We start from the raw sequence: 12,045 nt of genomic DNA, 5'->3' as shown, positions 1-12,045 counted from the left end.
TTTCCGTGATTTAATTATAATGTTAAAATGAAATATTGCTAACCAGAATTTAGACAGATCCAGAATATTGAATATCCCTGTAATGCTGAGGTAGACAGAGATGATGGATCCAAGTGCAGAGCTAGGATAGACTGTATGACTAAACAGGCGAAAGGTCTGGGGCCGGCAATAACAGTGTCAAAGGAGATCCATAAATCAGGGTCGGTAAACAAGCAGGAGGTCAGGCGATCGGGCATACAATACAAGAGGGCTAATCTGGAAGGCAAGGTCGAGGAAGGGAAAGCTAAGGTCAATAACTAGTTTACTTAACAACACAAGGCTCGGAAATGCAGTGAGGAAATACTGGCAAGACTTCGCGAAGAGGTCAGCTAACAAAGGAGAATATATAGAGGGGGAGAGGAGATAAGTAACTGGGGACAGATGTGTGTTAACTGAATGTGAAATGTTAAGCAATTATTCAATAATAAGGTGTGGGACAGAAAGCCGGGCAAAGGGGAGAGACAGATGGTGATATGAAGACATCTAGTGGTGAAAGTGGAAATAGTCAGGTGTAAGACTTCACACTCCCCTACATTTCAGGAATTTGAAAACATGACAAATACAGATTCCATGTTATATAAATGCTCGTTTAGTACTTAATCAAATAAGGCTTGTAAATAAATTAAACAAAACAGTAACCAATAGCTAAGGTTAGATCTAGCTATGTGGAGTAGCCTACATGAAAATAAATTAATAAGCTGTGACTGCCTAAGCTTTCATTCATTTCTAATTTATTTTAGGATAGCCCTAACTCTATTAATATGTCACCACAAAGTGGATAGAGAGCAGAAGATCACAAAAATGCTTGCTGTCCAATGGTCAAATATATACTGCTCAAACAAAGTAAGGGAACACTCCAAGTTCAGAAATCAAGGCTAAGTGTTCCTGTAATTTTTTTTAGCATTATATTTTACGATGTACCCTCCCTTTCCATAATTGCTTCTGAAAATGTCACAGCTGCTGCTTTATTTTTTCAGCAGTTTCACGTCAGTACGACCATACAAGAGAGCGATGTTGCGTACAATTCAGTAATTACACTCAGTGGTAAAAAAAAATACATTTTAAAAGTCTGCAAAATAAAGAAAAACTAAATTGTCTCAAACTCCCTGCCAAACCAATATTTCAGTATTTTTCCATATTTTCCTAGGACCTCTGCTCCTCATATACAGCACCTTCCCGACCCCGAGAAGATCACGCACATTTAGACAAAATTAAGTGTTAAGATCTGTTGTATTAAACTACAAAAATACATTTTTCTTGCCTTCAACTGTAGATGGCGCTAACTCCCACTTCTCAGTCTGTACAATAGTGGTCAATGTTATGTTTACTAGCAATACAAAATATTAAATTAAAAATGTTGTGCATTGGGAACTAAAATTAAACTTGACATGATCTTGATAATTAGTGAACACACACGTTATTGTTATGATTATCGTCAGAAAATACTAATAATAATAATATTCACATCTACATTTACTAACTTACGATCATGGTCATAAACATACCTGTCATACTACAGCAACAAACCTGCTCATTTTACATCCAGTCAGACATCCAGTCAGATGGAAGTGAATTAATAAGGACTGAATGGCATTGTGTTGTACAGTATTGTGTTGTGTTGTGTTGTGTTGTATCGTATTGTGCTGTGTTCTATGGTATTGTATTGCATTGCTTTGTGTTGTACAGTATTGTCTTGTGTTGTGTTCTATGGTGTTGCGTTGTCTTGTGCTGTGTTGTCACGTATGCTACAGTGTCTCGCCGGGTCTCACCGTGAAGTTGCTGACCACCTGTTTGGGCCGAGCCTTGACCAGCAGCTCGTACTGACCGTGACGCCTCTTCAGCAGCTCCTCGTAGGTCAGCTCGAAGGTCACCTTGCTGTGGGCGGCCACAGTGACCGAAGTCTTGAACTCCTCCATCGTGCGGCCCACCGTGCTGAGACACACAGACACACGGGCAGAGAGACACACAGACAGAGAGACACACAGACAGAGAGACACACAGACACACAGACACACAGACAGAGAGACACACAGACACACAGACACACAGACAGAGAGACACACAGACACACAGACACACGGGCAGAGAGACGCACGGGCAGAGAGACACACAGGCAGAGAGACACACAGACACACAGGCAGAGAGACACACAGACAGACAGAGAGACACACAGGCAGAGAGACACACAGACACACAGGCAGAGAGACACACAGACACACAGACAGAGAGACACACAGACACACAGACACACAGGCAGAGAGACACACAGACACACAGACAGAGAGACACACAGACACACAGACAGAGAGACACACAGACACACAGACACACAGGCAGAGAGACACACAGGCAGAGAGACACACAGACACACAGACACACAGACACACAGGCAGAGAGACACAGACACACAGACACACAGGCAGAGAGACACACAGACACACAGACAGAGAGACACACAGACACACAGGCAGAGAGACACACAGGCAGAGAGACACACAGACACACAGGCAGATAGACACACAGACACACAGACAGAGAGACACACAGACACACAGGCAGAGAGACACACAGACAGAGAGACATACAGACACACAGGCAGAGAGACACACAGACACACAGACAGAGAGACACACAGACACACAGACACACAGGCAGAGAGACACACAGACACACAGACAGAGAGACACACAGACACACAGGCAGAGAGACACACAGACACACAGGCAGAGAGACACACAGACACACAGACGGAGAGACACACAGACACACAGACACACAGGCAGAGAGACACACAGACACACAGGCAGAGAGACACATAGGCAGAGAGACACACAGACACACAGGCAGAGAGACACACAGACACACAGACACACAGGCAGAGAGACACACAGTTAGACACACAATTAATATGTTTTTTTATATATGGCTTGCTGGGGCTTTTTTGGGTGGTATTGTTAAAAATACAAAACACGGGAGTCACGTGACGTAGCTGAGAAGATGGCTGCCTAACTCTTGAGCTCTGCGCTCCCATGGTAAAAATCCTATACTATCCGAATACAGATGATTGTAAATTTAAAGAAAAAGCATTAGCAGATGCCCGGAACTCCTCGGACATAATGGCTGATAAGCAGACTAGCCAGACTACGGCTACAAAGAAAAAAACAACTGCCATTCAACCCCTTGAAATAGAACAAGATGGCGACGCAGCTCCCACTCCATCGGACGGTCAGTCAGACCCCAGCAGTGTTGCTAAGGACATTGCAAATGTATACACACTACTGAAATATTTATCTGAGGATCTTAGCAGTCTAAACGCTATTAAAGCATCTGTTGTGGCAGTAGAGGGGAAACTGTCTGACATAATGACACGTGTGCAGGGAGTTGAAAGCAGGGTAGACATGTTGGAGGAAGCTCGTGAGGAAGCAAAGGCCAATCCCCCTGCATCTCACAGACTGACCTGGAGACCCTTCGTGTTAAAATCGACGACATGGAGAATAGAAATAGACGTAACAACATCCGCTTTATCGGATTCCCAGAGGGGGTTGAGAGAGAAGATATGCTTAAATTCTTCAGGGCAAATATTCCCACTATTCTGGACCTTGGGGAAGATTACAGAGATCTGGAAATGGATATAGCGCATCGATCCCTAGGTCCCTGACCCGCACCAGACGATCGCCCAAGGCCTGTCATTGTGAGATTCCTGCGCTTGCGAGACCGTGAATTGATTATATGAGCCGCCAGGAAGAAGGGAGAGATCCGCTGGAGAGGGCACCGAGTGCTGGTCTTTCCCGACTTCTCAAGAGCCTTGCAGGAAAAGCAGCGAAAATTTCTCCCAACTAAGAAACTACTACATGAGCACAAGATCAAATTCACCCTTCTGTACCCAGCTGTACTGAAGATCGACACAGAGGTGGAATCCCGCCGTTTTGAAGACCCTGCCAGAGCTATGCAGTATGTGCGCTCCTTACTCGGGAAATGAACTAATACTGTACAGCATAACTTGTATTTCTAATATTCTGGTTTGCTCCCAGTTATTTTGTAATACTGTGATTCCCTTCTATTCCCTTTTTTTCTTCTCTTCTCTTTGCACATATTATTTGTAGTTAGTTGGGACGATAAATATCACTGAGCGCGGTTTGTAAGTTGCTCTTGTTATCTTTTTGGAGCATGTCAATTTGAACCACTATTTTCTCACAATTGGGAAACCACACGCTCCTGTTGTTGCCTTACATGGTTATCACAGCTCCTATGGGCTATTGCTATTAGCAGTAGTATTATAGGTTTGTTTTTCTGTTGTTGTGTTTGTCTTGCTGTTGCTGATTTAGTGCAGCTTTACACCAATAGTGGATCAGGTAATATTGCTCACAGCACTTTTTAGGCAAGGCTCATTGTCATCAGTTTGATATAATCTTTATGTAACATTCCTCCATTAATGGTTCAATATATTAATGTTATACAATAAGACATTTGGGATCGGAAACAGGGGAGCAATTGTTGGACACCAGAAATGCTATTAAGGTTATTGTTCATGTTAATATGCTGAGTGATTAATGCTCCTCACATACACAGTGATGGGTCATTGATTGAAAAATCCTAATCAGCTGTACAAAGTCAAGAATATTAAGGATTGTAAGGGGGGTGTAAGGCACATCATTGCTTCTGCTTTGAGCACATGCAGTGGGGTTCTCGGGCTCGGCTCCTGGTGGGCTGGTGAGTGTGCTGGTTTTCATCCCGTCCTCAATTGCTTATTTGAACCTATTGGTTGATTGTCCAAATGCATTTGAACATTTATGTAGGCCCTGGAGTGTTTTACAGGCTTCTATACCTTGGGTCAAGTTTACTTTTCAATTATCGACTGAAATGCCTCAATATTTGTTTTTCCTATATCGTATTGAATATATAATGGGATAGACCGATTAATTGGGGGCTAGTGAGGGGTGCGTTGGCCCTCCGGGTGCTGGGTTGAGGTCCCTTAGAACACATTATGTCTACATTGGAAATATGGGAGCGTGGTCTGAGTGGTGGATCTCACTTAAAGAATCACGGACCACGCAAGTGATAATTTAGTTAGTTCTGTATATGTGTTTCTTTTTGTCTCTTTATTTTTTTTATTTTAAATTTTTACTTATTTTAATTTATTTATTTATTTATTTATTTTTGGTATTTTGGAGATTATCCTGCTTATGTCCAGAGAGCTACTATCTTGTTTTTCTTGATCTATGCAATCCTCGGGCTTTAAAGGTGATGGACTGGGTCTGACCTTGTGGAATGTGAGGGGCTTGAACCATCCCATTAAGAGGAAAAAGTTGCTGTCCTACCTCAATAAATTACAATGTGATGTGGCATTATTACAGGAGACACATTTGTCAGAGGATGAGGCAAAAAAGTTATCCAGGGGCTGGGCTGAACATGTATACTTTAGTACAGGCAGTGGTAGTAGTAGAGGTGTTGCAATTTTAATTAATATAAAGCTGCAATTTAAGTTTATCAGAGAAACAAAAGACCATGAGGGTATGTTTGTAATAATCCTAGCTGAGATACAAGGCCACAAAATAATTCTAGACAACGTTTATGCCCCAAGTGGTGATAATCCTACTTTTTTTGAGGATCTTGAAACTTAGCTAAGTGATTTAGCGCAATATCCAATTATAATAGGCAGAGACTTTAACCAGGTGTTTGACCCAATTTTGGATCGTAGTTCCCCATCAGTTTGCTGTACGTCTAGGTCATTAAGGGTCCTGCAGGATATGTGTAATGGTTTAGGCCTAGTTGATATTTGGCGATTACAAAACCCTAAAGAAAGAGACTACACATTTTATTCTTCCCCTCATAATGTATTCTCTAGAATAGATTTTTTCTAATATCAAAATCTTTAATTAATTCCACCCTCACATGTATAATTGGGAATATTGCTGTCAGACCATGCTCAGGTATCACTGCGATTACTCCCTTTTACAAAATCAGACAAATCACCAAGATGGAAATTTAATGCCAGTCAAGAAGAAGAATTGAGGTCCGCTCTAAAAGCTCAAATTGATCTTTACATAGAAACAAATGTATCCTCCTCCCCCACTGCAGGAGTAACCTGGGAAGCAATGAAGGCTTTTCTGAAGGGTTTTATTATCCAGTAATCTGCACGGAAAAAGAAAGCCGCTGCAGTTAAACAATCAGAAATTGAAAAAGAGTTGCAATGTGCAGAAAAAACCTTTAAACAAAATATGTCCTCCTTCAACTTAAGAAAATTAACAAATTTAAGATACGAGTATAATTGTTTTTTGACACAAAAAGCTGAATTTGCCTTATTTAGGCTCAAGCAACGATATTTTGAGGAGGGGGATAAGGCAGGACAGCTACTTGCTCATTGTATAAAACATAGAGAAGCAGCAACTGTCATTCCAGCAGTGAAATCTCGGGAAGGAGATCTTCTGACTGGGTCACATGACATTAACAAGACATTTAAAAAATTGTATTCATTACTCTACTCCCCTGAAATAACTGCAGATAAATTGCAAATGGAATCCTTTTTTAACAACCTAAACTTGCCCAGACTACAGGACCATGATAAAGAGCTCTAGGATGCTCCGGTAACATTAGAAGAGGTAACTGAAGCAATTAAGCGTTTACCCTCAAACAAAGCCCCAGGTTTAGATGGTTTCATAGGGGAATTTTTATTAAACCTATACTCCAGAATTAGCTCCCTTATTACTGGATATGTTTAGGGAATCGTGTGCAGTGAGCTCTCTGCCATGCACTCTGTCACAGGCTCTTATCTCACTCATTCTTAAAAAACACACTGTTCAAGCTACAGGCCCATCAGTTTAATTAATAATAATGGGAAAATACTATCAAAAATTCTCTCTCATCGTTTGGATAAAATTATGACCAAATTGATCCACTCTGACCAAGTGCGGTTTATTAGAAGTCGATGCTCATCCGATAACATAAGGCGTCTTATTGGTATTATGTGGGCTACACAAAATGCTGCCTCCCCAATGGCCACCGTTTCCTTAGATGCAGAGAAGGCCTTTGACAGGGTAGAGTTGGAATAATTGTTATATAAACTGCAGTCATTTGGCTTACGTCCAAATTTCATTCGATGGATACAGCTATTAACCAACACCCAACAGCGGCAGTCCTAACAAATGGCTTAATATCTCACCAGTTTGAACTGGGATGAGGCACTAGACAGGGATACCCTCTCTCACCTCTGCTTTTTGCTCTAGTTTTGGAGCCACTTGCAGCTGCTATCCGTGCAGGTAGGGGACTCGACTCATAAACTCATTTTGATATTTGTGTCCGATCCAGGAAAATTTATCCCTGACCTTCTCGAAGTGGTAAACACTTTCTCAAAGTTTTCGGGGTACAAAATCATTTGGACAAAGTCAGAGGCTCTTCCACTTACTGCCCCAAATCTCTGTTTCAGACAAATCTATTCCAATGGCCTAAGAAAGGAATAACATATTTAGGACTTAATATTCCACCCAAAATAAATAATCTAATCTCAGTTAATATTGAACCGTTACTAGATAAAATTGCAGCTGATTTCAAAAGATGGTCCTCCTTGTGTCTTTCAGTATGGGCAAAGGCTAACATCATCAAAATGAATAGTGGGGACCTAAACTGAATTATCTACTACATGTCCTCCCAATTAAAATCCCAGGCAAATACTTTGCACAATTTGATAGACTTTGCAACCAGTTTTTGTGGAATGGGAAACGTCCCAGACTCCACTTTAGAAAATTGCAGGGGAATATAGATAATGGAGGGTTGGGCATCCCTAAATTAATATCCTACCACTATGAATTTGTGCCAAGACATGTAGCACAACGGTCCACTCCCCCTGACAGGGCACCTCCTTGGTTTTGCATTGAAAGGTTTGCCATTGGCTTTCTCCCCCTCCTTCATTCTGTTGTTAGTAAATTATCTCCACTGGGTCAGACCCATCCAATTCTATCTTGTGCTCAACAGGTTTGGAGAAGGGTGGGACAGATATTTGGTTATAACCCATACTTAATAGACTCAGTGGGGATCTGGATGAACCCCAAATTAATGTATTGGTAAATCACCCATATTGTGGAGGGATTGGTATAATTGGGGCATACAGGTCCTAGGAGATTTATATGAAACAATATAATAAAATAATTTGAAAAATTTAAAGATCAATTTGGCTTACCTCAATCCCATTTTTGGAGATACTTACAAATTAGAGATATGCTGCACAAGATATTTGGCTCAAGCTCTAGTCCACCTAGACAGGTAGAGACCCCATCCAGGATTTTTGAGAGATTTGGCAAGGGGTATGAAGCCTCTTTTTATTATGCCATTATTCTACAGAAGTCCAATATATATAGTTCAGTATTAAAATCAGTATGGGAGAAAAATCTAAATATATCCTTTACTAATGAGGAATGGGCTAATGTCCTAAAGAGCATCAAAATAATGTCAAGGGAGCTGCGAACCAGGCTTGTCCAGTTTAAGATCTGGCACAGGTTCTACTGGACCCCCGCCAGACTACATAGGTTGGGTCTGAAAGACTCCCCTGATTGTTGGAAGTACCAAACAGAAGTGGGAACTCTAGTGCATGCTCTGTGGGCTTGCCCACGGATTCAAACTTTTTGGGCTGGAGTCCATAAAATATTGCAGGATGTAGTTCAGTTGAACTTCCCATTTTGCCCTACACTCTATATTCTAGGGGATCCTTCTAGACTGGAGGGTCTTCCTACTCGGGATGCAGACTGGATACAAGCTGCCTTCCTGACCAGGAGGAAACTCCTAGTGGAGGGGTGGAAATCTGCTAATGCCTCTTCTGTGCACGAATGGCAATTGCAACTGGGTAATATTGCAGCCTATCTACAAACTGGTTAACAACCTTGACAAATTTGAACAGAGGTGGTCTAAATACTTGACACTATTCAAGCCTATTCGCATCGTGAGGCAGTCCCAGTCATGAAAAAGCTTGCAGGTTTAAACAAAAAGATTTGTAATGGAGATTGATATCTGGGCTCATACAAGGAAGCAGATTTTTTGTATTATTATTATTATTATTATTATTATCTTATTGTAGTATTATTTTATGTATTTATTATCTGTTGTTTTTGCCTTATTTTATGTAATGTACGTTTAAATCTTATTCTGTGTCCTTCAATACATTCATTTAGAGTTCATTTCTATTCTTATGTTATTGTTGTACATGATAACATTCAAAATTCAATAAAACTGTTTAATCTAAAAAAAAATAATACAAAACACAACCTCGCTCCCTCTTATCTCTCCCTGTCTCTCTCTCTCTCTCTCGTTGTTTCACCTGACCAGGCCGGCGGTCTCTCCGCGGGACACTGCCTTGTCGTACTGCTGTCTTGCCACCTCTTTCTCCTTCACTTCACCCACGTAGGTCTTGCCCCCCACCGTCCTGCCAACACACAGACAACAGAGTGAGTGTGTGTGCGTGTGTGTGTGTGTGTGTGTGCATGTATGTGAGTGTGTGTGTGTGTGTGTGTGTGTGTGACGGGATGGCCCACATGCTGAAGTTGCTGATGAAGGCGTTCTTGGGCAGCTCCACTTCGAACAGCACCTCCCTGCTCTGGTCGGCGCGGTTGGCCACACGGCTGGTGATCACGGTGTGTGCGTAGCGGCTCGACACCCGAGAGTCGATATGGAAACTGTAGATATCGACGTCACTGCTGCTGCTCTGCTGGGGTGACACACACACACACAGACACACACACACACACACAGACACACACACACACACATACACACACACACAGACACACACGCAGACACACACGCAGAGACACCCACACACACAGAGACACACGCAGAGACACCCACACACACACACCCACACACACACACGCAGACACACACGCAGAGACACCCACACACACACACACACAGACACATGCAGAGACACACACACACACACACACAGACACACACACACACACACACACACACACACACAGACACACACGCAGACACACACGCAGAGACACACACACACACAGAGACACACGCAGAGACACCCACACACACACACCCACACACACACACGCAGACACACACGCAGAGACACCCACACACACACACACACAGACACATGCAGAGACACCCACACACACACACACAGACACACACACACACACACACACACACACACAACAGGACAAAGTTCAACTCTGAGAGTACAGGTCTCTAACTTTGTACTTCTCAAACTCACTTATATATTTATTTCATTCATCAATTTATTCATTTATGTATTTATTTGATTGTGTGTCTGTTTTTCAGTTGTTTAAAGAAACACCTCTTTCTCTGCCTCTCCCTCTCTCTCGTGTATTCAAATTCTTTTGGCACGACAACATCTAAAATCACCTGTTGTGTCCAAGCAGCAAAACAGCGGCGATAACAGCAGCAGCAACAGACACATTCAATCACACAGAGAGAGATGTCTCCCTTCCTCTCTCTCTCTTTCTGTGTCCATCTCTCTATATTCATCTCTCTCTCTCTGTCTCTCTGTCCCTTTTTCTGTCTCCCTCTATCCATCTCTGTCTCTGTATATCTCTGTCAGTCACCCTTTCTCTCTCTTTCTGTCTCCCATGCTCGTTCCATGTCTCTCTCTGTCTCTCTCTCAGTCAGTGTCCCGACTCTCACCCCACATCTGCCTCCACTCCCTTACCTGCCCTGTGTCCCTCTTCCACGGTGTGGAGGGACCCGGGGCCACAGGGGCCCAGATGAGCAGCAGCACACAGAGCGTGGCACACAGCATGGCAGAAACACGGGTCGGCAGTGAGAGTCGCAGTGTCCTGTGTGGGGGACAGTGCTGCTATTTTATATATTGATCTATGCATCAGGTCCAAAGAGATGAAAAACACAGGATGTTTGCTATTGGTGAGTTAAAGTAAACACACACACACACACACACACAGGAGCGCTCACAAGCACACATGCAGTTCTGTCAATCATTGACAGTCTGTCCTCCGAAAGAGAGACACACAGAAAGCTCTTCATTTCATACTTCATTTCAGTGAGGTGACAAAACCTAAAATGACAGACAGTGTGTTTACACGACATCAGAAATGCGTCGCATGCTGCGCTGCTGTGGGGACGGGGGGACGGGGTGAGAGAGAGAGACTGAGGGGGTGTTTCCCCTCCCCCGACCCTGCAGGTCACTGTCCTCTGGGCCTCGGCTGGGCGGCATGTATCAACAACAGAAAAGCTGTTTGTTTTATTTGGCTGCAATCCATAGGTGGTGAAGTGTGTGTCTTGGTCACAAGTTGTGGTCATTAGATGGTTAAAGATTCTCGTTCATGTCCCTGGTTACGAGATGATCCTGTTCTAAGTGATAATCTGAAGCCCAGGGGCAATCACTGTTCAATTACAACTCAAGCGCCATCAAGTGCACAACCGAGGAAAGGATGAGAGGAGCTGACAAACTGCACTTCAGGAAGCAACTATGAAGTGACGTTATGTTTTTGCCTCTATATGTTGCTGTCCTTTATGTCCCATTGTGTGTCTATTTGCATTTCTTAACAGAAACTATACTGAACAAAACTATAAACGCAAAATGTGAAGTGCTGTTCCCATGAGCTGAAAGATCCCAGAAATTGTCCATTCGCACATTTCTCTCTATTTCTCTCACATTTTGTACACAAATGGGTTTATATCCCTGTATACATCACTTACGCAATTTTAGACTTGGAAATATAATTATATATATATATATATATATATATATATATATATATATATATATATATAATGTGTGTGTGTGTGAGTAAGGTGTTTAAAAATAAAATGTATATATGTGTAAGCACTTAACATATGTATATATGTATATGATTGGTGGGTTTACTCATGAGAGGAAAGACTTTGTTTCCTTCGTTTCCCATGGTGCTTTGTGTTTTCGCGCCAGGAACAGTGAATCATCTCCTCGTTATGGACCAATCTGTGATACACATGTTTGAGTGACACCTGCTAGTCTAATGGGCATCTGAACTTCCGCCTTTT

At 42.5% G+C, this 12,045-nt stretch overlaps 1 protein-coding gene across 3 annotated transcripts in view; it reads right to left on the bottom strand.

Annotated features, from left to right (window-relative positions):
* Window positions 1-10,860, bottom strand: part of LOC136730408 (inter-alpha-trypsin inhibitor heavy chain H3) — a 30,868-nt gene extending 20,008 nt beyond the window's left edge. For 2 of the 3 annotated variants that reach the window (XM_066697596.1, XM_066697598.1), the window contains exons 1-4: window positions 10,715-10,860; window positions 9,558-9,730; window positions 9,344-9,448; window positions 1,809-1,971 (exon numbers count right to left, since the gene is read on the bottom strand). In XM_066697596.1, coding sequence (XP_066553693.1) covers window positions 1,809-1,971; window positions 9,344-9,448; window positions 9,558-9,730; window positions 10,715-10,804 — 531 coding nt within the window. In that variant the 5' untranslated portion in view covers window positions 10,805-10,860. The remainder of the gene's footprint in view (window positions 1-1,808; window positions 1,972-9,343; window positions 9,449-9,557; window positions 9,731-10,714) is intronic. The other variant, XM_066697597.1, reaches the window with a different exon arrangement.
* Window positions 10,861-12,045: the final 1,185 nt, after the last annotated feature.

This window comes from Amia ocellicauda, chromosome 3 (assembly GCF_036373705.1).
Source record: "Amia ocellicauda isolate fAmiCal2 chromosome 3, fAmiCal2.hap1, whole genome shotgun sequence".
Lineage (NCBI taxonomy): Eukaryota > Metazoa > Chordata > Actinopteri > Amiiformes > Amiidae > Amia > Amia ocellicauda.
The sequence above is the reverse complement of the archived record's forward strand: the minus strand, read 5'-3'. Positions and strand labels throughout refer to the sequence as shown.